General features: G+C 48.7%; 1 protein-coding gene and 1 long non-coding RNA gene across 7 annotated transcripts in view; one reads left to right on the forward strand and one right to left on the reverse strand.

The window, feature by feature from the left end:
• Positions 1–26768, forward strand: part of mwh (multiple wing hairs) — a 349065-nt gene that overhangs the window by 260548 nt on the left and 61749 nt on the right. For all 6 annotated transcript variants that reach the window (XM_070523973.1, XM_070523975.1, XM_070523974.1 and 3 more), the window contains one exon: positions 15585–15775. In XM_070523973.1, coding sequence (XP_070380074.1) covers positions 15585–15775 — 191 coding nt within the window. The remainder of the gene's footprint in view (positions 1–15584; positions 15776–26768) is intronic.
• On the reverse strand, positions 1668–6133 carry LOC139048969 (uncharacterized). The gene is made up of 3 exons (XR_011508046.1): positions 5996–6133; positions 5232–5289; positions 1668–1803 (listed from the first exon to the last, which is right to left on the reverse strand). It is a non-coding gene; the product is annotated as an uncharacterized lncRNA (long non-coding RNA).

Below are 26768 nucleotides of genomic sequence, written 5' to 3' on the forward strand. Positions count from 1 at the left end.
ACAGATAAGACTCACGGATTCGCGCCTCGCTAAACGACAGGTCGCGATAAGGCGAGGACGTCTGTGCATTCAAGCTAAGTCCTAAAGGAAAGCAAAATCAAGAAAAACGAAGCGGGCAGGAAAGCGAATCCGGACTGGCTCTGCTGCCGTCGTCTGCTGTGGTCGGAACAGACGACGAAAAAAAAAGGAAAATAGACAAAGCATGTGAAGGAACGAAGATTAAGCAAATGACGCGTCCCCGGCAATCCGTTTCAGGAACAGGTTTCTTCTATATTTCTTTCGCATTCCCTTTCAGTCAATATTTCCTTTTTCTCCCTTTCCTGTTTTCTCTCTTTCATTTCCACGATGGCCTAAGACTCCGTCATGTGCGTGCACGCGCAGCGCGACCGGTAACTTCCTGGAGATACCGATAGGGGTCAGGCTAAGCGCTGCGGGGTGAGGAATTCAAGGTCGTCTGCTCACACTTTATCGTCTGCTTCCTGCTTTCTTTTCGATTCCGTTTGTTTGACACGAACTTCTGCCCATTTAACGTACAATTTTGAAGAGAAACTGTACCCCAACACCCTCCCCACACTTTTCTTCCCCTATGCTGGGTCACACATTTCTGAACGCAAAACATATCTAAACTCGCTTTTCGGGTTCCGTTTTAGGAAACGAGAGTCTTTATGTGACCCTTAGACGTACTGCTGCTCAAATCCCGTTTTATATTGACAATAAAAAAAAAAGAAAGACGGAAAAGGCAGCAACTGAAGTTCAATTTGCTTTTCCGGGGTTTCAGTTTTGTCGCAAGCACGGCCTGGGCTTCCTGTAAACGTTGCGGAGACAGCATCCGTGTACTCACATCAGCAATCAGAAAGCCGCTCACGGTTACGCCGATTTCGTGCATCGTCTCGCGCATAGAGTTTGATAAGAAGGCGGACCAACAGAAGAGGAAAGGCTGAGTGTCGGGTTGTTTAATGGTCTGTGCCTTTGACGTTCTATCTTCTCTTCATCCCACACCGTTAGCTTTAATGGCTCTCGTCAAAACGGGATTCCTGATAAGGCAAAGTTTGTACTTGCGCTCCTTTAGATTTTGATTTGTTCCGTCCGCAGTTCCGGAATCATGGCACTTTGCTTTCTGTGGGATTCTTTTTTTGCGGGTACAGCGAAAGGACAGGCGTCTTGTATCCAGGAATTTCCTGACGCTGAAGTCCGAGTTTATATATGCCTGCATCGAACTACGGTTATCTACATACAAAATAAATCAAGTCAAATCAAATCCAACTTTTAGTGCGTTTTCGAGAATACGAGGGCCCGAAAAAAATGTTTAGATATCCACTTTTTGATATTCTAGCTAGCGTTTATATACAGCCAGCAGTAATGAAGAGATATAGTTCAGTCGCTAGTGTAGAATGATATAGGCACCTTTGGACAGTATTACAGTACAAAGTTAATATTTATACGACAGTTGTATAGCACAATGTGCAGTGTTATGTATACAGGTAAGCAGTGGTGAAGAGATATAATTCCATCCCAGAGCCTATACTATGATACAGGAAATTTTGTGCAGCGTTACACAGTAGAGAAAGTCACAATAACATATATGAAATAATATTATCACGGCTTAATGCACGGTGTCATATTACGAACAGCTAAAGATAAGTGCGAACAACACAGTGCATAATAGAGTTGAAGGAAATAATAGCATCACTCTCTTGCCCCCGACGCGTTTTAAAATCGTGTATTGAGCGTTAGGCAACAAGTGCTAGCATGAGGTTTATCCACTGGGGTAGTGAAACCCACCTGTGTCTACTATCGGTGCATCTGAAAAGAAAAAGAAGGGCATATTTTAGTCATAGCTCAAATTATTTTGACGTCATTGCTCGTTTGCTTCCTTAAGAAGTATTCTTTTAGTAGCTGCGACACCTACCGTACTGACGAGGACTTGAACATTCTGTTATTCCATTATTCAATCATGGGTCAGCTTCCACAGCTGATGGTTTGAAAGAAAACCTGCGTTTAAGATCGTTAGCCAGAGTTTTGAAACCGCGTCTGCTCTCCCTTTTGTGTTTATAGGGTGCCGTTTTCCTTCTTCCTTATATAAAATTACCGTACGAGAAGTGGTCCTTTAGTGAAGACGGAGCTTCGAGGACAAGACTGATAAATTTCTCAAATTTAAGTTGCGTAGATATCGATACAGACAAGATTCTTTTTGTCTTCTTTCAGACTACTTGATTGATTAGCCAGCATGATTTGACGCACCTCTGATCAGTTTTAGGAAGTTCATTGTCACGTGCCTACAGATCCAGGACACCTTTTTCCCGCTCACTTCAGTCTTACAAGGGCGCAAAAAAAAAAAAATCTGCACATGCATTTTTTTTTGGCATTCTCGGCAAAAAAAACAACCATTTGTGTACAACACGGGTATAATGCTTCAACGCGACGTTCAGTTCTAGCGTGAGGTTACTTGGGATGGAGGCCCTTTGATCACAGCTGTCTGCTTCAATGCATTGACTGGTGGCCTAATTGTAGCAAGCAGAAACTTCCCAGCACCGACTTGGAGAAATAGTATCCCAGTTCACTTCCAAACTGCACACTATTCCGTCCTCGTTATAATGGAACAATGTAAATGTTAAACTTCAGCACTAATTGTATTCAATAACAGGGCTAGGAATTAGCATACCCAGCCAAAATTTTATCACTTTTACGGCGGAGGCCTTGAAACAACCCCTTGTGACCACAAGTGACCTTTGCATGCAATCTGTACAAGCTAATCATTTTTATTACGATTTGACATTCTGTCAGTCCTATTAACTTATATTTGTTTTATTGCGATAAAGACTTGCCCATAAGGCATAATTCTTGGAGCGTATATCTGTGTTATATATTTATTATATATATGTATATATATATGTATATATATATATATATAATATTAACTTATATGAACGTGCATACAGTTTATTTCTTTCCTTGCTGTGTGTTAGAGCCCTCTGTGAGAAGCTACATGATGGAGTCGTGATGTTAAAATATACCCGAAAGGACACTTAGTTAAACTGCGGATGGAATTGCTGGTTGCATATGCGACTCAGACTTTTCTATTTCAGAATGCTGTTAGGACCTCGTTAATTTTCGGGAAGCCTCCGTTTGTTCGTTTTGCCCGTCTGTAGTTCAACGGTGTTTAATGCGACTGAGGTGCGCATCCTACCGCTCGATTCGGGTCAGATTCTACCCAAGTTTAGAGAGCGAGAGAGAGAGAGAAAGAAAGAAACAAAGAAAGAAAGAATGAAAGCCAGGAATTTTCATCGATTTTCATTAAGCTGGCTTTCCTATCACCCAAGTTTATAGAGAGAGAGAGAGAGAGAGAAAGAAACAAACAAAGAAAGAAAGAATGAAAGCCAGGAATTTTCATCGATTTTCATTAAGCTGGCTTTCCTAACGGTGTTAAGTAGACTTCTTGTGGAGAGAATATGGAATATAGAGATACGCAGGGTGAGCTTCCTGTTCCAGCAAGTGTGGGCACTCGGGCCTCCCGTCGCCGCCGCAGCGATTGTCGGGAGGGAAACACTAGTGCCTGCAGTGTATAGACGCGTGCGTGTATCACGATTCGACGAAGCTATCGGGTTAGAGAGTGTCGTAATAACAGGATTTGGCGAAGCCGCCGTGGTAAGGCGAGCGGTCGACGATAGAAGGGAAGCTCGGTCGGGGGTGGGAGATGATAATGCGTTATATTAATAACCAATACGAAGGAGTGAGAGAGGGTCTCCGACACGCGTGAGCAGGACTAGCCCGTGGTGAGGTAGCAGGGGGGCTCCGCGAGTACGCAGCGTATGCCTCACAAAAGGAAGATGGCACAAAAGCATGCTTGATCGCAGTGATTCTGCAAGGAACGGGGGTGGGCGTGGGGGAGGTGGAGGAGTGGGCAGGCGTCGGGGTGTATATTTCGTGGCCGGCGGAGTGTTTTTTTCTGGCAGGCTGTAATTTGCTCGGAGGGGTAACCCCCTACCTCCCCACTCCCCCTTCTGAAAACCGATGTTGAATGTAAGTCTCCCCTTCGCTCCACCCGCACCCCCCTCCTTCTCTCACCATCTTCGCAGCGTTCCCCCTTGTGCAGTTTCTCCACTACCCACCGCCATCTTTAGAACACGGCAACGCGTGCACTTACTACGTTCGCGGTAAATTCTTTCCGCTCAAGCACCTCGCCGCCCGAGTTTTCGCCGAGGTTGTTGTCTGCACTAAGCCCGGTATCTCCTCGTGGCGGCGTCCGTTCGAACGCTCAACGAGCTGAGGTGCGTTCATTGGCCTCGGCGGCTCGCAGCGTGGTTTGCTTTTCCTCGCGTCGTACGCACGTGCGGCGTGCAGCAATGGATACATACCCCCCTGAGCGCGCGCGCGTGCTGTCGTCTGCTCAGCGCATGCATATACGCACATGCACAACGGGCGCGCGGTTTTCTGGTCGTCGTCCGGACTATTCATTCCGGTCCGCACAGTCGTCTGCTCGTGGCACGGTGTTCCGTGCAGACGTGGATGCCCCGAGCCCTTCGGTCTTATCTTGGGTGTATATGCTGCACACGCAATTCTGCTTGTCGTCTGCTATGTAACGCCGTTCATTCCGGTTCGTGCCGACGTCGGCGTGTTCGTGTGTGCAGAAATGGATGCCCCGGCTTCTGCCGTCGTCTCTGCGGTTTATGCTATACACCCATGGCGCAAGCACATTTCTGCTTGTCTTCTGCTATGCAACGCCCTTCATTCCGGTTCGTTCTTCGCTTTCTGGTGGCGTTGGCGCAGTAGTCGTTGTCTGCTTTGGGCCTTTACGCCAAAGATGGATGCCCTGTCGTCTGCATCGTATGTTTTTGTGCCACGGCAATGCTCATCTGCCGAAAGAGAGAAAGGTGGTTCTTCCCTCTGGTCTCTTCTTGGTTCTGCTTTTCTTTTCATTATTTTTCTTTTTGTGTGTGTGCTTGTGTTCCTAGTCTTAATCGGACAACATTGCACAGAGTGCACTGATACCGGATCCCAGCGTGGTGTCTCGGTAGGGGGAGAACACGAGTTGAGTCTTCTTCGTGTAGCCTCTCAACACCGGTTTTTCGGGGCTAGAAGTTGTGGCTATATAAACACTGCAAATTCTTCGCTATCATCACAGCAAATCCTACTAATTGGTAAAGCAGCTGACGCCTGTTTAATGTTGTCTCCTTACATGCAAGCTAACTGAGCGGATCGCGTAGAAAGATTGAAGTAAGATTGTCACTCACTTTAGCACCCCAAAGATTGTATCTTGCGGGAATCATATTCCATGGCAGGACAGGGATCCTGCAAAATGAATATGTTGTTAAAAATTGGTAATGTTTGGTGATACCAAAGCTGTAAGTTGATAATCGAAGCATCAACTATAACAAATGGTTTCTTGCGCTGGTACACTGCAAATTTTTTGAGAATGAAACAACGTTTGCGAACTGAGAACGTTTGTGTTGTCGTTTGAGGTTCCTTGAAAAATGAAAGATGGCCGCTCAGCAACACATCGTTCTAAACTAATCGATATGTGCGACACATACTTGTTTAACCGACTCAACTCGTGTATACACACAACCCGTGTCCCGAATAAGCTTTCGTGACTAACCATGCATTCAGTGCCAGCATGTTCAAGTGCTCTTGTTTATCATCTAGCCCGTAAAAGGGCTACATAATCTGCTCACGCATACTTTGGTACAGTACACCTAAAACGTAGCAGCTAGCACCTGCTACGTCGGCAACACCCGACGCACTTCCGAGGATTCACGGAGTGCACACCGCGGCTGACGTCTTACTCACGTGCGTCGGCAGTATTTCACTTGAAACGCGCCCTGTCTTTATTTTCGCGCAAGCCCATAAAACCTTTATCGGCGTCTCTCGTTACCGAACAGTGGCGCCGAACAGGCCTCGCCAACGGAAACGAGAAACAACCACGCTTATACGGAGCGCCGAGCCAAGCCAAGGTAGGACAGGCGCGCACGTTCCATTCCGCGTTTTAATTACTCACGCGCAATCGAGCCCGCCCACTTCTGTCGTCGGCAGATTGCAGCATGCAGAAACTCGGCAACTTATGGCCGTATCACGAACCCGGCTCCAACAGAGAGCCTTCTGCTTCGGCAGCAGGCGTAGTACGTCTGCTGCCGAAAGCCTGACGTCGTCTGCTGCCGCGAGGCATCCTCAGCCACCGGGTGTGTTTGCACGACTTTCGCCGCCTTTTCGTTGCGTAACCCTAAACCGACGGCGCTTACCCTGCGTCGTGACGGTTTGTGCATACTATACTCCGCTCGCGGAGGTTTTCGACCTCGAAAAGAATTACGAAAGCAGAGAAGGGGGGTTGGCTGGTCGACGTCGCTATAGCTCCAGGTTGCTTGTACGTGTAGCAAAAAAAAATGGAAGAAAAAAAGAAAGAAAGAGAAGAAAAGCGATCGGGAGCGGCCCATGGGGCCTCCTTCTTCAATAAACACGAGGTCCCCGTCAGAAGACTGGTTAGGCTTAGCGAAAGTGGCCGCTGCGCCTCCAAGGCAAGCGCGTCGTTCTTCTTCTACGGCCTCGCACCGCGGCTTTATTAGGAGGCCCCGGTTTTGGGATGATGGCGTGAGCCGGCTTCTCCCGGTCTTTACGGTTTCACGAGGGGCGCATTTTGGCTGAACCCTCCCGTGAGGCACACACGCACGCAAGCGCCCGCGCACGCATGCTCCTGGGGGGTGGGCGGGCAGGCCGGCGACGCCATTTTGGCTTTTGATATAATTTTCCGCGTGTTTTGTATTTTTCAGCCCCGCGGCGCCGTCGCTCTTTTGACTCTCGATAACTTTCGTCTGCTCCGCGCTTTACATTCTACCGGTCGGCATCACCGTCTTGCTTCTCTGCATCTGTTCGTCTACTTTCTACCTCATGTTCAGCCAGCCGTTGCATCACCATTTTGTTTGTCTCTCTCTCTCTCTCTCTTAAGGTGTCGTCTGCTCGCGATGCTGAGCGCGTGCATCGGACGCGTTCTGTACAGATGTTTAAGTGTTCGTCTGTTTCTACTTTTAAGCTTTAACATTCCGCCGTCTGCAAATGCCGCCCGCGCGATGGCGTGCCCTTTGGCAATTCATTCTATTTATCGCCTGCATTTTGATTACCCATTACTTTCCTTGTTCTTCCGGGGCTTTCCTTTTTTGTGTGTGTGTGTGTTTGTGTGTTGCCATAGATCAGATTCAGCCTAGGCTACGGCTGCTTGCGCAGTAGTTTGACTTCCACTTCTTATGCCATCGTCTGCACTTGTTGTAGTTCCCTCTTGCTTTCCATCGTCTGCTCCGATGTTTTCTTCTGGGGCCGCGACGGGGAACGAAGCCGTTATTTATGATCCAGACCACGGGCTATAAATAAGGCGGAAGGGAAAATGCAGAATGCCGTTCGCCGAGCCGTATTCCGGGGTCGACGCCGTTGTTGACCTGGGCCATTATCTGACGCCATCGCGCGTATAGTATAGACCCTTTAATTTCTTGGCTGCGTTTTGTTTGCGTCCTGCGATTCGGTTCGTCATGGACTCTCAGCGATGTTAGGCCTGTCGAGATGGTATGCGTATACACGGCTCCCCCGTGCGTCTATACCCAGGCTGCCGTGACTTTACTGCGGTTATGGTTACGAAACTTCCACGGTCGGTTATTCCCGCATCATTATCATTCGTCGTTTTCCTTGGTTGTTCGATGAAGTCACGTGATTCACGTAACTCGCGGGCCTGTATATACCAGTTTCGCAGTGCACGCTATCACTGAGCGTAAGCGTTAAGCCCGTGAACTTTGCACGCGGAAGCCGCTGACATAAATAACTTTTGAGAACTGCTTCTGTGACATTTCCGTTGTGTCTCAGCGAGGAAAAAGAAATAGTTTACGCGTTCATTCGGCATGCTTCAGAATCTTTGAACTCAGGGGAAACGCGTCTGCACCTGAACGCCTTTGCACGTGATTTGGCTAAGCACACACGTAATACAGGACAATACGATTGACACTTACGCAGTCGTTGGCAGAAGAACACAATCTTGAAGCGTGTAGTCCGATGGAATGTAAATGTACATTAGGGACCTCCCTCAAAGGGAACACCAATTTATTATTAATTCTTACACAACGTCAAGTGTTCAAGAATTTAGGAAAATATGCGGCCTTTGTGCTGCATTAGGTAGATAATAATTGATAAAGTGTATATGGGAACGCCTTATTATCTGGTTTGTGCTGTCGTGGATGTTGGTATTTTAACTATTCTTTCCTTTAAACGCAAACTTTGCTGCCATGGGCATGCATAGGGGGCATATGTGAATCAGCCTAGCAAGATTACGAAGAAGTATTGAAACCTGAGTGTGGATAAACGTTTGTTCGCAGCTTAAAGAATTTATCAGATTGTTTAACGAAATACACGAAACTAGTAAATGTTAACAACTGTCTGCCATAAGCCAGCAAACTGATGAGGCGACTAACTCAGAACGGATATCGCAGTTCCGTAAACTGCGTCCATTTAGAACCTACAAAGAGGACAAATTTTACATATTATTTTCAATCTCACGTCAATTTTTTACAATGTTTATAAGGGCTTTGTAAAATTCCTACTCACATATTAGGGGTGTACTTAAGAGCCACGTATAATACATCAATTCTGTCCACTTGTGATGTACTATTAGATGCAGTTTACATAACCTTCGATGCCAATTTTCATGGCCGAGTCATAGGGTTGTAAACTTGATAGTTTCGTTTTCTGAAAATTTGCCATTTTCAACAACTTTTCATGAAATACTCCATTCCGGAAAATTAGCGCGACATTAACGGGAGATGGGAAAGAAAGACAGGACAGGCGCTGACTTCCAACACGAGCGTTCATATTTTCGAGCACCCGTTGTTGTTGTTTTTTCCGCTCCGTTCTCCCGTAATGAAGCCCTACCAACAATCTCAAGATCAGACATTCAGAATATAAATGTCGAGGAATGTCGAAGCTCGGGTTAAAAGCGAAGGAAGTGTATTATGTACACATAATCAATAATTCGCCAAGAACATTACTAGAATTCTAAAAAAATGGGAGCCAAGTGCAACAGAAGAAGCTAATTCATTAAGAGCAGCAAGCGATATTTTCGTTAAACGAATAGCTTTCTTTTGGTTCTGTCGCCCGTTTTCGTGGTGGAAGGCGGTGGTCAGACTATCACGGCCGCGACAAAGGCACCGACGTAAAGGGCCCCTGTCCTCGCGAAGCTAGTTGCGGATCGCGTTTTGTCGCCGAACCTAAACTATTATAGCTCTTTTAGAAGCGCGTGCTGTTACACGAGAGTTTTGAGGGTGTTTGATGGTTTTGATGCTGTGCTCGGTTTTGATGCTGTGCTCGGGCTTGATGCTGTGCTCTTGTTTGAGGCTGTGCTCTTGTTTGATGCTGTGCTCTTGTTTGATGCTGTGCTCTTGTTTGATGCTGTGCTCGTGTTTGATGCTATGCTCGGACTTGATGCTGTGCTCGGGTTTTATGCTGTGCTCGGGCTTGATGCTGTGCTCGGGTCTGATGCTGTGCTCCTGTTTGATGCTGTGCTCGGGTTTGATGCTGTGCTCGGTTTTGATGCTGGCTTTTGGTGTTGTGCTGTGTGATGGTTTGAGTGCGCTCGGAATGTACAGCCTTCCTCTTTTCCTGCCGCCCTTTCCTCCTCGCGGCTGCGAGGTATGTTGTTCCGGCGGCGGGAGAGGAGGAATGCTGTCGCCTTCCACGCCGGCGCCGCTAGAGAGCACGAACACATTTGACGAATCGGTTTTATACGTGTAGCCACCTGTACCATCACTACAGGTGTGCTGGTTAGCGGCTCCGGCCTCTATACTGAATGGGGCAGTGAAAACGACAAACGCGCTATCCAAATATCCTCACTGCATTAAACGTGCGTCTTCAAGGTTCGCGTCATTCCTTTATTTAAGCGAACAGCTTTCTAGCAGCGTTCAGACTTTCGCCGTCGATGGTTCCTGCAGAATCATTTCTTTAAACTTTCCCAGTGTACCGCACCTTTCGCAATGCTACCTTCTTACCTAGCGATCGTCGGCAACAAAGCAATGTCCTCGCGGCAAGAGGTTCTGAACCTCCTTGGGTATGATACGTCGAAGTGGATTGCGTGCACTCGCGTTTGATTGGTCCTTCACGCTGTCCCGTCTCCGTGGCTTGCGCATACTGTTACACGGCCTGTTTCGCGCCTGATGGATTGACCGCCGCCGGGTCGGTAATATTTGTACGGCGGCGAATGACTGATCCATGCTGCTTCGCGCTGTCGGAACTGCGAACGGTCCATGCACGAGTGGCCTCGGTTATGCAGAAACCGTTGGGCCGATTGAGGCTTGTCAGGGCCACAGGCATGCCCTCCGCTTCAAATGAACCCTTCCTTTATTTGGCACATCACTGGCGCCCCCGGTTGTCGTGTTTCCGTATGCGTTTATCGTGTTTATCGAATTTCATCGTTCTTATTTTCCTGGTGCCCGATTCGGGCAAACTGCACTCTCGAGGTTCTACGACTGTCCGACCGCGAAGTGTTCAGTCAAGGATGAATCGCGATCTCTCCCGTATTGGCGGCGAGGAGTTACGGAGTCGCCATCTACCGGAAGCGCCTCGCTGGCGTAGTATGAGGGATCACGTGGCACGCTCCTCATAGGTTTTGCTGTCAGCGGTCACTGAAAACACCACGCGCGAGCTCTCCCGGACATTTTTGTAAGTACTTTCGAAACGAGAGAAGTTTCTTAGTGTCTAAATAATAATATTAGGCAAACTGAAAGCACATAATCGTTTACAGACGCTATCTCTTTACCGAATACGTACAGTGAACGCCACTGCGCGCGGTTGCCGCGATGGAGTCTCCCGAACCGGCTTCTTGCGTGAAAGGTAGGTAAACGCCGAGAGCAAGCTATGTGAAATAGGTTCTTATAGTGTTTGTACAACTAAATGGAGCTTAATAGAACGAAGCCTCAATGCAGCGATCGCGCAGATTCGCAGCGACCGACTGCGCGTCTGCATGCTTGTCCGCGCACTGTTTCGATTTCTCCGCACGCGCGTTTTCTCACCGTGCCATGAGCTTTAGGCCGCAGAATATGAGCATTTGACAGTATACAAGCAACCATTGTTGCGTGGGCGCTATCAGAGCTGTTCAAAAATAATTTCATTGTAGAGACTTCGACGCCTACGGGGACTGTAATGTGCCGTCGCGACGATTCAATCTTTCTTTCTTCTAAATTCTTTGACCTTTCAATATTATTCCTCGAGTTGCGTCGCACTGTATGTTTATCGGTGTTCTCAGCGTGCAATTTCCCGCTGCTCCTTTTTTGTAATCCAGTGCATTAATTCATAACACAAACATGACCATATGCCATGCTTTTTTTAAATGTGCTTCTAACCGCTGCCTTTCCACTCCACTGAACTTGCCAGTACCTATAGCATCGACAAGTTCATAGACCAAACCGTCATGACATTAGTCGGGCAGCGGACTCGGGCGAGCGTCTCAGTGCGCGTTTTCAGAACATCGCAGACCGGGCGCCGTAGCAGAAATCTTCCTCGCGTCTGTGCTTGCTGCATACCCGAGTTGTAGCCGATGACTGTTTGCCGGTTTTATGTTTCGCGAGCCAAGCTTCACGCAGCGTCTTGTCCTGCGGCTACGAGTGAATAAGGTTGACACCGGCCTCCGTTACGTGCGTCCGGCCCTGCGGCACCGAGCAGTAGCCGACCATGTTGCGCGCCTTCAAAGGCAGCCACTACCTATTGTAGTGCTTTGAAGCGTTGTGAAGGATACACTCGAAGCGGGGAAATTTCGCCACTAAATGAGGACCGCAGCGTACGAGGGAATTTAAACTCGTTTTCAGCTCGCTTCGGCGCGCCCGAAGCAGCCGACGCGGCCGCTATGTCCACGTGATCCCTCCTAGCACGTCACGCCGACGGTGGCGCCAGCTTTTCCAGTGGTGGAGCTCGAGGCCAATAGGGACTTGAAAAGCGCGAGGCCGACACAGTGTCGCTAATAGCCCTTCAACGCATTGTTCGCTTATTTCTTGCTACTCGGGAGTTTTCTCGACCAGCGCATGGCGTACCACTCACTTCAGTATACGGACGTTCACGGTAGGCGCGGCACTGTATGTTGGGCTTTACCGCGCGCGCTGTGCGAGGTCCAATTCTAGTGCCTCGTAACAGAAGGTCATCAGTCCCTGATGTGCCAAATGCATGGGTTGCTCGAGCAATCATTACTATCGGTCCGAGACGAGGCGAACGGTTCAGAAGTCACAATGGGTATCGGCACGTCTGCGTGAATGAACGCATATTCCTCCCTGCGTTCTGATTGGTCCGTCGCCGTTCGCAGTTTGCTTATAGCGCGCTTAGAAAAGCTAAGTGTAGCTGACACAATCGACACGGTGAGAAATAAAGACTTTTTAGACTCGGCAATATGAGGGCGTCGAAAAAAAAAAGGCGAATAACAAAACCATAACACTGCAAGCCCATCAACGAAAGACGCCATCTTGCGTTCATGTAACCGCTGTCTGAAGCCCATAGCGTTTCTAGATGTGAGCTTCTCAAAACGCCGCTTATAGATTTCGAACAAAAAGAAAAGGCCAGGCGCCTTTATGAACGTAATTGTATACGGCCTGGTTCTTTCCATTCGGCGCGTCGAAGATGGTGTTGCTGGAGCGCGGATAATGACGGCGGGTTCGTTGCTAGCGATGAGGTCGGCTTGCCGTACAAAGACTCTTGCTCCTCCTATACGCGGTGCGTCGCTATAATGGCTTTCGAGGCGAAGAGCGCAGGGCGCGTAGAGGAAGAAAATTGAGTTCAACTTTGGGCTCCGTAGACGAAATTTAGAGAATGTGTATAATCGAGGATGGAGGCACTTCGGTGGTTGCGTTCTCAGCCTTCCTGCAGCACGTGAGGAAGTTAGCTTATAGCTCGCAAAAGCAATTAAACGCGCGCGTTCCGAAACAAAGAAACACATGGTGTGCCCGCGGCGCGAAGATACAGAACGACAGAAAGCTGAGCTAGTTGGTAAGGATTCATTATGCAAACTAGAAGTGAGGCGTGCAGACAGGACACAAGAGTAGAGAAGTGGACAAGTGGAGAAGTGGACGCACCCATTGAAAGAGTGTGTGCACATGCACTTAACGCGCGCGCGCACGCACACGCAAACACTGGCAACACAAACGGGCGCGCACATGCGCACAGACAAAAAAAAAGCACACATCAAACAAGCACACAACTTGCACTGACACACACGCACAGTGCGCGTATCACGCACGCGCGTCCAAACGCAGCAGAAGTTCACACACACACATGCAGACAAACGCAACACAAGATATGTTTTGGCGCACACAGTGCACAATACGCACAAACACATGCGCACAAAGTGCATGCATCACACGCACACATACGCGCTCACAAAGAGAAAAAAAACGCGCATACCAGAAAACGTTCTAGAGCGCATACGCACGCACACGCTCTGGGGCACGCGCACAAACACAGACAAACACAAGGGTTGATATCCGGGCCGATACATAGTGGAAGGAAAAAAACCAGTCACAAAAGACAAATGACAAGAAGAGATGTTCATGCATCCAAAGTCCAGTCTTTGTAGTGTGAACCTCCCTTCTTATCTTTTGTGACTAGTTTCTTTCCTTCAACACAAACACATTTACGCAAACACAGACTCCTAAACACATGCCCAAACACACGCCCAAACATACGCTCAAGTCCACGCAAACACAAGCACACACGCAGCACAGCCTGCAGTTTACCTTCTTCCTCGTGCGTGGCTTTTGGCTTCCCTCTTTCCACGTTGCCTCTTTCCTGTAAAAAAAAAATAAATAAATAAAAATAAAAATTGCGCTTCAACAAGTAACGGTTGAATGATTTGACGCTTCTGCTTCTTAAAAGCGCGCCACGCGCGCTGGCGATCGTACGCGCGTCCTGGCGCGTCGCGGAGCGCACATGACACGTGACCGGCTCGCGATCCGCTCTGTTTCGTCCGCTGTATGTCGAAGAGCTAGTGCGTATTCTGGCACGTTTCTGCATGCTCGCTGCCTAACGGTTCGTTCAGACAACGCCCTTGTTCGCGCCTTCACGCTTGGAATGAACGGTATGCAGGTGTTTATTCAGGCCGGCAGCTATAAGTGCATACGCTCTCGCAGCGTGTGCCGTCAAGGTCGGTAACACCTGGCAAGGTCGTACCACGTAGATGGCTCTGTGAAGAGCACAGCAATGACCTTGCCGTACTCACAATTTATGAGTGTGCTACGACCATCTTGCCGCTATTTAGTATTGTCCATATGCACACGTCGTAAGGAGAGATGCAGCCTTCATTCCGTTGATTTGATGTTGAAGGCCATGTCTGTCTGCCCACACTTTTTTGTACTCGAAGCGTTAGTTTACAAAATATCCGTGTATTAATGGTACTTACCGGGGCATTCGGTACTACACAGTGCGAGCATGACTTGCGAAGAAAAGCTCTTAAATTAAGCCGCTGAGCAGAGGACTGAATGCGATCATTACTAGCGCCAACGTGTCACCCAAACACTGCCGCAGTAACGGATCGCTCATGTCAGGTGTCTTGATAGTGAATGGCCCTCAGAAGGTTCTCCTCGGGACTGTTGAGGCGTTTCTTCTGAACACCAGCGCACGTTGAAATAGATGTACAAGGATGGGTATAAGACCGGCCACAATTCACCCAGAAACACATCCATCACGTCCAGAAACCATGTTCTATTTATAGCTCAATTCAGAACATTGAACAGACCGAGAGAGAGAGGAAGAAATTGAGTGGAAAGGCAAGGAGGCTAACCAGAAGAGATTTCGGTTTGCTACCCTGCACTGGGAGAAGGGTAAGGGGAAGGAAAGACGCAAAGAGTAGCGTAGAAATAAACCAAAGACATGAAAAAGAACAGAGGAGGTGGGGAACGAGAATATAGTTCCGCATTTCGAATATCCGCTGAGCTGTCCTCTGCAGGGAGTGTCTCTTATACTGCAAGCGCGGACACTCCCTTGTTCTCAGGTTCAGGCTCAATCGCGATGAACGCATATTTACTTTCGCTTGCTTGTTCAAATGTCTTCAAGATATTTGTCTTAGCCTCCAAAGGCTAAAGACACACTACCACAGTCTCAACGTGGCTGTCAGGCGCAGACGACGACACAAGAGGAGCAGACGGGACACGAGGGCCTCTACATTGTGGCATAACTGTGACAGACGAGACACATGCACGTGTACTTTCGCTTGCTGCCTCAAAGGTCTTCAGCAAGCTTTTCTTAGTCTCCACAGGCTATAGAGGACACATTACAAAGGCTCAACATGACTAACATGCGCAGACGACGAATCAAGAGGAGCAGACGGGATGCGAAGGCCTGTTTGTCGTTTGTTTCATTTGTCTGTCCTCTGCACTGTGGCATAACTGAGGCAGACGACACACACGCTCCTGTGTGCCGTCGGTTTCTCTTGTCCGTCGTCTGCGATGTTAACAATATGGAATACAAACCAACCAATGTCCTAGCTTCATGTGCCCTTACATTATCGTTGCTGTGCATTCTGTGCGTTTTTTCGCCTCGTGCAGAAGCCGAGTAGTGCGGATGCTTATTGAACTCCTTTTCTTCTGCAGGCGTGTACTTGGAGCCCGCTGTGCGAACCTTGGTGCCAGTGCCGTCCATCTCGGACCAGGCCGGCACTGCAGCCACGCTGGTGGCAGCAACCATGTTGCCACCTGGCGTGCGCCAGTCGTCCGTCTCCAGGAGTGACGCCCTCCTGCACGGCGAAACCAAGAACGTCTGGGAGCTGCGCTTCGCCTACAAGGTACGCCACGCACACGCGGTAACTATTGTCTCGAAGTATTCTTTTGTTCGAATCGACGTCCGCTCCGACTGCTCAGTTGCGAACCACATTTCCCGTAGGAGCCACAAGCGGCGGCTCGGGTTTTATAGGCCTCGCCATCATTCCTTCGATAGAGAGCAGAGAAAAGAGCAAGGCGGAAGAGTGGTTCCGTTGTTCAGTCGCTCTTCTACAGGCTCTTTCTGAAAGTTCAGATGCCATGTACGCATTTTATTAAGAGTGTATTAAGTCAGGACACCGTGTAAGGGGTCTGTCAGCACGCCGAATGTGGACTTTTCAGCAGAATGTAAGTTTGCCGTATAGTTGGCAATGATCCATGATTTATTTTTGCGTGATAGAAAGAGAACAACTTCACTGAGCGCCAGACCTCGCTTCGTCTACACGGGAAAACAGGAAGCCCATACTTGTCAGCCAAAGTCAACAATTTAAGATGTCCGAGCACCACTTTCGTGGTGCCGGGGGAGTATAGTTCGCCAGCCATATACCGCGGTGGTAGCTGGTTCAAACGTGTACGTAAAGGCGACGCGCTTGCATGTAACACGTACGCACGACGTATGCGTGAGACTGAGTGCACGTAAGGACGACTCCCTTACACGTCTGTTCAAATTCTGAAAGACCATAGGTCAGACAAAATACGCGGAGAACAACACACGCACACACATTGCGCGCATGCTACATCGCGCAACCCAAGTTTCTGATGATGATGATGATGATGATGATGACGACGACTTACACATCTAAGTATCGGGGCGTGTCTGAGGTAGCTGATTACGGCTGCGCGGTAACTATCGCGTATTCGCGTAACGCATCCACTCCGACACCTGGCGGTCGCAGCTGTAGGCTGCCATTAGCTACGCTACCAGAATGGGGATGGGGATGGGATGGGGATGGGATGGGGAAGGCAGGGATGTTACCCAGTCAATGGTCTGGTTGGCTACCCTACACTGGGGGATGGGAGAAGGGGAAGAAAAAGAAGGGAGAGAGAAGGTGTAGATACGTGTACGGACAGCACTTCAGTTAAAGTCGCTCGAGCAAACCAGAAGTTCTGAGAAAACACAAAAGTGCCTTCACTGCCTTCTGAGCCGATGATCGGTCGGGACGGTGCTCTAATATTGTCTGTTCACTCAGGACATTGCGATAGAACAAAGGAGCTTTTCCGTAAATGTAGTCACGCGTCACGGGTGGCGGTAAACGTCCGCGCGCTTACCCTGTACACTACCGTGGCGAACTTGGGGTAAGTATATAGACAGATTCATATAACCAACCACGCTGCTTACGTTCCACACACTCTAACGCGTGACGCAACAGGGGATGGTCAATAGTGAAGAATGTGCTAGGGTTTGCCTAGTGCTTTGCCCAGTGCTTTCTTTTTTCATAATAATATTTTTATTTGGATCAATGTAAAATATTATTATGCTACAGCGTTTCGATCCATAGCCACAGGCTAGTTATGGATCCCCATATAGTTATATATAAAAAAATGAACGATACAGACATAGGCACAATCATTTTTGTTTTACATTGAATGACACAAGTTTTGTGAGAAATAGAAAGAACAAGGGAAAAAGAAAAAGCGGTTTGCAGCGGTTGGTCGTCGGCAGGTATCCCCGGTGCCTCGTAGGCTATAATCCGTCTCGTCGACTCCGTGCAACGCAGTGAACGCTGGAGCTCGGGTCAGGGAATCAGCGACGCGAGAGCCGGCTGCATGTTTCAGAGGAAGCATGAGGACCGGCTCGGCCCATTTGCGCGCTACTGAGCCTTCTGCTAGGCTTCAGTAAAACAGTCTACGTGGTACAGTCGGCGTCGCACGAGAGGGCGATCGGCAGCGGACAATGGAGGAATGCCTCTGCTTCTTTCTATTCTGGATGGCTGCCCCGACCCGCAGCTTTCCTTCCACTGCACGCTGTTGGTAAGGTGCAGTGGTGTAGATTCTTACATTTGGGTGCTCTCGGAAGTTGCACGCTGCCGGAGCCAATGCAGAAGGCGCATGCGCAGTACGTATGTAACCTCCTCTCCCCCCATCCCTTTCCACCCCAATACTTACATCTGGGGGCTCTCGGAAGTTGCACGCTGCTGGAGCCAATGCAGAAGGCGCATGCGCAATACGTATGTAACCTCCTCTCCCCCTATCCATTTCCACCCCAATACTTAAATCTGGGTGCTCTCGGAAGTTGCACGCTGCTGGAGCCAATACAGAAGGCGCATGCTCAGTACGTACGTAACCTCCTCTCCTATCCCTTTCCACCCCATACTTAAATCTGGGTGCTCTCGGAAGTTGCACGCTGCAGGAGCCAATACAGAAGGCGCATGCGCAGTACGTATGCAACCTGCTCTCCCCCATTCGTTTCCACCCCAATACTTGCATCTTGGCGGTGTCGGAAGTTGCACGCTGCTGGAGCCAATGCAGAAAGCGCATGCTCAGTACGAATGTAACCTCCTCTCCCCCGCTCCTTTCCACACCAATCCAGCTGGGTACCTCTTCCGCGGTGCAAGCATTCACAACGCGCGCACGAGGAAACGCAGCGCGTCGTGGACAGGCTGCGCTCAGGGAGAATGAACGGCAACTTAAGGGCACGCGCCAGTCGAGGAGGAGGAGGCGCTGACTGGGAGAAGAAGAGAAAGAATGAAGATAAGGGAAAAAAAGAAAAAGAACGGAAGAATGAATGAGAGAAAATAGAGACAGCTACAGTAACCAGTCAAGGAGCAGCCGTCGTGAAAAAAAAAACGAAGAGAGAACTAAAGAATGAGATCCGCAGTGAAATAAGAGACGGAGGTTAGGGCAACGGGTGAGGTTGCTGCCAGGCTTTCTCGTGGCCGCAGAATGGCCGCCAAATGAGCTGAGACGAAACCCAAGCCTCTCTCTCTCTCTCTCTCTCTGCTACTTCCTAATGGATGCCTGGAACGCGATGAGTCGGTGAAGACCACCCGGACAGGCACGTGCGGCTACCATGGCGATGTTCTTTTTTTTTGCGTAAAGTAATGCATGTATGCTGCAAGGCTCCGGTGTACACGCCTTTCGTCGGGTTTCGTGTGCGCGTACGCCTCGCTGGATACAGGTGCAAAGTACCGCGACGACATCGCTCTTTTTTTTATCTCATTGTGTCGTTTTTTGTTTAATCGCCCGATGTTAACGCAGGAAGCATTCCGAGCCCATCTAAGGCCGCTCGTGCAATATAACTGCTCTTATGCCACTTCTGGCCTTGTCTTAATTGTCCTGTTCTGTCCCCCGCAAATAACGCCGCAGCTGCGACAGAAAGCGTTTGAGAGATTGCCTCAATCAGTATGCAAATGGTCGCACTTTCAAACCGATTTGGCGTAGAAGGGGGGGGGGGGGGGCGTCGGTTTGCGTAGGGACGAGGAAGATTAAGAAGTGAATAGATTTATTTCGGACGGCTTCGTTCGATTGGAAAGTGTTTGTGCAGTCTAGTCCTCTCTCGTATATATTTAAACTGCTCGCGTGTAGTGTGATTTTTCGCTAGGTTGCAAATAGCGCATATCTTGTTGTACACATCCCAGATTAGTGATATGTATGAAAGTGATGTACAATACATCAATTTTGTTCATTTTATGTATTTTCGCTGCTTACAGAATTGTGACGTATGACTTTTTCTTAAATTTCGTAGTATTCAAACGTTCTTGTGAAATGTTGGTGGCTTAAATAAAACATGCGCTTTCTGCAGTCGGTAGATGATGCCTTCTTTTTTAAATTTAAATGCAGCAACCTTACCAATTGCGGTCCAGTGGAGGCTGAGCAAACTGATTTCTCGGTTCCCATGTATGTATATAGGGCCCCTGCTCAGTCGAAGCTTGCTTTTAATATTAATGCACAGACCCTTATGCACTGCCCTCCGCCAGCCTCCCTCTATCTATCCGAGACCTTGGGCTGCTCAGCAGTAGAACACCATCGAATCCACTGATCCATCGCTGCTAGTTGATGTGTGCACAAACACAAATAGGCGTACACCTTCTTGTTTTTCTTTATTCAATCAAAAAGAAAGAACACGATGAAGCAGGAAAAGACATGAACAAAAACGCATCACGGAAACCCGGTAATTTATTTCGTCTGTTTTCTTCATTTAAAAAAGAAACTGCCTTCTGCTGTGTGCTGTGACCGCCAATCTTTGCACGTTCGGATTACGAATGACCTCAGCGAAAACAAACAGAGCAACAAGAAAGCAGAAACGACTGCGTATTATACGCATGCAGTTGAGCAAGGCCCTTTAAAATTCCTTCCGCCCTGGGGCCAAAACAAAAACATACATAGAAGCGATATTTCAGCAATTTGACCGATGGCATCGCGTGGCGGTCCCGTTGCTCAACCTTGATTACTGCGAGGCGGCGGCGGGCAGACGACGGAAGGAAGGAAACCGGCCGGCGCGGTTATGTCGTCTGCTTGCGCCGCGCGTACAGCAGACGGATCCCGTCGGTGTGAAGAAACACCGCTAGAACGATGATGGCGGACGTGGCGGCGGCGCTGCTTGGCAAAAAGGCTTCACGGGAATGGAGCACCTCCGGCACGAAGTGGCGTTAATCCACGGAGCTGCGGCACCCCCAGAGACCGCGACCGAGTCGATCAGTCTAGCTGTTCCGGCCTTCTGCTGCAGCGCGCGGGGAAAGCCTCTGGATGTACCCGAAGGGGCGTTGAACCGTGCAACACCTTGCGCGTATAAGCCTAAGGATATAATAAAACACCGTTAGGATGAAGTCGGAAGTGCTCAGTCACCTGTATAGCTAAAGTGTATATATACATAGCAGTGAGTAATCCTTTCTTGCGAGCTTCGTTTTCAGAGGGCGCTCCCGCGTTCATTTCCCGTTATTGTTGCTGCGCGTCGAGATGTGAATGCGCACACGAGGTGGCGCTCTTATCGGTAGCCCGATCTGTTTTCTTTGAGATGACGGATAAGCGCGCGCGACCGAAGTTTGGAGGCGCATGGCCTGCCGGCTTATTATGTACGGTGGGCCATTATTCGAGACGACAGAAGAGTGCCTTTGAATCGGTCTTTGGCACGAAAGTCATATGTGCAAGGACAACGAACTTTGACGGTCCTCGAGTACGGTTTCAAGCTTGGCGACTGACGATGCACTTTCTAAACACGACCTGGCGCAACGGTAAAAGGGGAAGCAGAGGCGCAGATACAATACGAAGTGTGCGCCATGCGATGTCTTATCACGCTTCAGCTGTATGCTCGATCTAAACGTTTATTCTACGCCTATGAGGTTTATGATTGCTCGTGCCGGTCAGAAACTTATGTAATTCAAATGCGTATGAAAATCATAACTGCTTTGATTATGAAGCCACTGAACGATATAAACAAACATTTCTGATGCATATAGAGGCGCTAAGAAAGGTGATTGTTCGGAACTTTCCAAAAGTAAGCTCTCCAAGAAAGCTTGACTGGGATCTGCCTCAACCTTTCAAACATTTTCGAATTGAAAGTGGGTTGCTAAGAAAATGTTGATATAGATCGTTATTTTACATATATATATATATATATATATATATATATATATATATATATATATATATATATATATATATATATAAAGCAGACGGGTCGCAACTACAGATAGGCAGCCTCAACACAGAGGTGGTTACAGTCAGCTAGCCTCCAGCTTTGAATCTAGCCTGCTAACTTTTTCTTTCTTTCTCTTTCTTTCTTTCTTTCCTTCCTTCTTTCTTTGTATTTTTGTGAAACTTTCGAATATAGTGGTAGCCAACTTTCGTCTTCGTGAAATTTTCTCCACTTTACGGATTACCGCATAATTTATTTATTCACCCTTGAAGACACCCACTACGCCGATGAGCCGCGTGTCTAAGGAAATGTCGTTATATTACCTTCATGAGGACATTATGGCACGAGTTAACGTAAACCTTAAATTGCCCGATAATACCGTGAACCTAAATTTAGGGTGCAGCACACCTTCTTTCTCCTCCGGCCAGAGATAGCCGTCGGACATGGCTAGTACAACATGTTTGCTTTCTTTTTCCGCTTCTTTCTCGATGCAAACTTTTACACGGGTCACCCGATACGCTCGGTGTTCACTCCACTACAAACACTGCTCAGACTTTTCGGGAGTGCTGCACGGTGTTTGTGGGTATCGCAGTATATCGGTGATCGAGCGGTGCCGCCAGACGGCGCGGCCACCGCGGTGGCGGCCATGATGGATTGCTGTGGCCCCGAGGGGGGGGGGGGGGGGCAGCGCGTGCCCATTACGTATACCCAGCCGCGCTCTACCTGTTCGTGGGGGCGCTCCCCCGGTGCTTTCTCTCGATCTACAGCCTCCTCCTCTACGTGAAGCACGGCGCGCCACGCGAGAGCTGCTGGTGTGTGCAGAAGTGGAAAAAAAAAATGGCGGCTTGACGTAGGCCTAACTTCACTTTGGAGGCGCCACGGAGAAGGCAGGCTAGCGAGTCGGCCGTGAAACGAAAACAAATCGGAACGAAGAAATCTGAACGAGGAGGGGGTGAGTTGGGGAGGGGAGGGGTGATGCCGGCCTCTCTGCTGCAGCCAGCAGACTTGAAAGAAATCGGAGACGGGCGAGAAATGGATAGGATAAAGAAAAATAGAAACACGATAGGTGAATGAATGAGTAGACAGATAGATAAACTGTGTAGATAGATAGATAGATAGATAGATAGATAGATAGATAGATAGATAGATAGATAGATAGATAGATAGATAGATAGATAGATAGATAGATAGATAGATAGATAGATAGATAGATAGATAGATAGATAGATAGATAGATAGATGTTCAGTAATATCACTCGTAGGCTCATATAAGGATCCGCATGAAAACCCCTGTGTTCTTATATATAACATGGGATAATTGAAACAAGAGAGAAGTTCGCAGGAACGTGGAGGCTTGAAGTCAATCACCTCCGTATTCGGAAAAGCATCCTAACCTGAAGACCATGCTTGACTTGATCTAAAGGAAGCCTGGCGTGAACGTGCTTACGATCATTGCGTTTCTTTCGGTGCGATCACGACAGGCGTCGTTTTTATCAAGTCAAGCATGTGGCTTGAAGTTGAGGTTAATTTCTGAATATACCGGGGTACCGGTATATCCGAGCAACAAACGTCGCTTGAGCCGACACCTAATGTAATGTATTTGTTTATGTGTTAATGTTGTGCGATCTGCCTTGAATCCAAGTGAGCAGTGAGGTCACTGTGGGCAGCAAAAAGAAGAAAGAAAGAATAATTGCTTAGACTCCAACAAGCACGTTATACCGGTGCAAACGGTGACTGTATCGTTCTCTGATCACAGCGCAAGACCGCTGCCGTTCTAATTCAGGAAGACGCGCGTAACCTAGCGAGCGCGCGCACACACACACACACACACACACACACACACACACACACACACACACACACACACACACACACACACACACACACACACACACACACACACACACACACGCACGCACGCACGCACGCACGCACGCACACACGCACGCACGCACACAGACACACACAAACACACACACAAACACACACACGCACACTGAAACACACACGCACGCACGCACGCACACACACACAGACACACACACATACACACACACGCACCCTGAAACACACACACACACACACTGAAAAACACACACACACGAACACACACACACACACACTCACACACACACACACACACTCTGGACGAACTAACAACACCTGTCTCCGGGAGAGGAGCGTTTCAGCGCGACGCGGAAAAGCGCCGTTGGCCCGTTCCTCTCTTTGCTGTGACGCTGCCGATTCGACCACAACGCCCACCCCGCGTTACGACCGCGGACTGCCAATCCCGCGCTAAAGTAAAACCACCACTGGTGGGAAGAACCGCATCGACGAATTAAAAGGAAAAAAGAACCAACAAATGGAGGAACATAATGAAACAGACCAATTTACCGCGAGGGCCACCGACCCAAGGACTGCAATTTATACGCCCCACACCACGGGCCGTAGGCGCGTAAATCACAGTTCCTTTATCGCTCGCCCGGACCTCGCCGTTGCAGAGCTCGCCTTCGCACCTATATGGGCACGTATACACATACATACGGACGCGTCGTTTACGTTAGCCGTAATCGCACGCCACCTTATCGCGATCGGCGTCGAGCGCCTGAACGTGGGAGCCTTCCGGATGGGGGAAACCGCGGAAATTGCCGCGCGTGGGATCGCAAGCCTCGATCGACCGTGAGCACCCCCCCCTCCCTCCACCCCTCCGCGAGACCGCCGAAACCGCAGACCATCCGCTAGGTGCGCGCGCACAGTTTTGCATTCGCGCAAAAATAATAATAATAAATAAATAAATACCGTGCGTGTTATAACTGCAGAGGCGAGAGAGGAGAGAGAGAGCCTGAGAGCTGTGGTTTAGATCCTCTTTCGAGATATACGCGCGCAATCGAGTCGGTCTATGTAGACTTCACCGAGCGCTGAACGGCGAGCGGTTCTTTTCTCTTCCTTCTTTTTTTCCTTTTCTTTTTTTGCCATTTTCTCGCTCGATATGCGAGCGATAAGATCGCGGACGCATTCGCGGTTTGTTCATGCTGGTGTTCGTTGGTAATTCGTTCGCTCGTTGCCTTAGCATGCACATGCTGCGTTCGCCTTGTATTTTATTTGGGACGAAAGTAAATACAGGAGTCTGTGTTGCCGTGTGCTGGTGACCGGCTGCAGTTGTAATGCGACTGGCGTTTTTTTTTTTCCTACTTCAAGTGTTTTGAGCGTATCTATCTATCTATCTATCTATCTATCTATCTATCTATCTATCTATCTATCTATCTATCTATCTATCTATCTATCTATCTATCTATCTATCTATCTATCTATCTGTCTGTCTGTCTATCTATCTATCTATCTATCTATCTATCTATCTATCTATCTATCTATCTATCTATCTATCTATCTATCTATCTATCTATCTATCTAATAGTCGCATAAGCCGACGGCGACCCCAGTTGCCTACCATCTTGCGCAGAAGTGGAGTTTCTAGCAGCGGATTGATCGACAAAATTACCAACTAATTAAACACCAGTTAAGTATTAACTCAAGTAACATATCCCGCTCCCTTTCTCGCACAAGTGTATTCTCCGTGGTCAGATGGTGAACGTGAGCAATTTGTTCCACTTTTACTCGATGTGGAACTGCGTTTGGGTACAATGGCATTAACTAGCGAATAAATGGGCACTGGACGACACATCTTCGGGAAATTTAGAGAAAGAAAGGAAAAAATGGTCGCGTACCCGACAATTAAGAAAGGCAAAAAAATACTCACAGGAAATTAAGATGGTTGAATCGAAGTGACCACTACAGCGCGTGGTCGAACGAGGGATGTCTGATGCGGCATCGCAAGCGCTCCGACAAAAGAACGCGTCTTCGTCAGCCGGGCAGTATCGTCAGGCAGTATCGAAGCGATATTGGCCCGGGCCACACCTCATACACTGTATAGACCACGCTGAGTGCTTTCTTAAAAATTATGGGGTTTTACGTGCCAAAACCACTTTCTGACTATGAGGCACGCCGTAGTGGAGGACTCCGGAAATTTCGACCACCTGGGGTTCTTTAACGTGCACCTAAATCTAAGTACACGGGTGTTTTCGCCCCCATCGAAATGCAGCCGCCGTGGCCGGGATTCGATCCCGCGACCTCATGCCCAGCAGCCCAACACCATAGCCACTGAGCAACCACGGTGGGTTGAGTGTTTTCTTGTAGGCTCCCTGTCGATCACGCCCACCCACTTGTCAAGCTGTGGGGCATAATTCGTTCCCGCGCTAACCGCCAGCTGGCCTCCTCGTTAGCCGAGACGGTCGAGCGCCCATGTGGACCGAGGAAGGAAGTGAATTGGCTTTTGCAAGACACAGTCTCGGTAAACCCACCATTTCGTTTGTTTCTTCAAAACCCTCCCGTTTCTCCCTAAAGAAAAATTAATGTCGGCCCAACACGACACGTGACCCTGCGCTCGGGCGACGCGGACCTCGCGGTCTCGGTTCCTGGTGTAGGTCTTTAATCGACGCGCACTTTCTTTCTTTCTTTCTTTCCTTCCTTCGTTCTCTCTTTCTTTCTTCCTTTCTTTCTTCCTTTCTTTCTTTCTTTCTTTTTTTTTCTTTCTTTCTTTATTCATTTATTCAAGACATTCCTTAAGAAATGCCTTGGGGGACGCGACAAAAGGCACTGAACGTGCCTGACTGGGCCTCGCCACCCTTGGCAGCAGCAGTCACACAAGAACGTAAATTAATAGCAAAAAGTATTGACTACAATAGGCTCGATTTGGAACACGGTAGAACTTAAACATCAATAAGTGTTCTTTCTTTTTTTACATCAATAACATAAATACACACACGATCAGATAACATTGTACAGGTATGTATGTTTACTCGGCATGTGTATGTTTACTCGGTAGGTATGTTTGCTCGGATGCCCACGTCAGCTATACACCACGCAAAGTGTCCGCGCTTGGCTCAGTCGAATGCCGTACTGCGGACGCCGCGACGAAGGCCGCGATTTTCCTATAAGGCACGAGTAAGGCGCGCTTGCCAAATCGAATGCGCCCGCATTTACTCTATTCACGAACGCCTCGTGCGTGGGATACACCTTCGGCGGGGTCTTGTCGCCGACGACGGGTGAAGTGTGTCTACACGCGGGTACCTCTCGGTTGGGGGGGAGGCGCTTTCTTATGCAACGCTTCATTTCCGTTCTCGCTAAAGCTGCCAGCTGTCGGGGGCCGGCCACGGCTTTCCTTTTTTTTTTTGTCGGTCCTGAACACACGGGCTCCGAAGGCCTGTTACGTGCAAACGTTTGCATTGTGCCGTCGTCGTGCCCTTCGAAGCGCATCGACGGCGCCATCGGTTGCCGTCCTACGTGTTTTACGAAAGGCTTGCATGTTGAACGGGCAACAATATGTGTTCAAGCTTTCCTCGCTCTCGCCCTCTTCCGGCTCATTCACGTAATACCACTCGCGTCGT

Source organism: Dermacentor albipictus, chromosome 8 (genome assembly GCF_038994185.2).
Source record: "Dermacentor albipictus isolate Rhodes 1998 colony chromosome 8, USDA_Dalb.pri_finalv2, whole genome shotgun sequence".
In the NCBI taxonomy this organism is placed as follows: Eukaryota; Metazoa; Arthropoda; class Arachnida; order Ixodida; family Ixodidae; genus Dermacentor; species Dermacentor albipictus.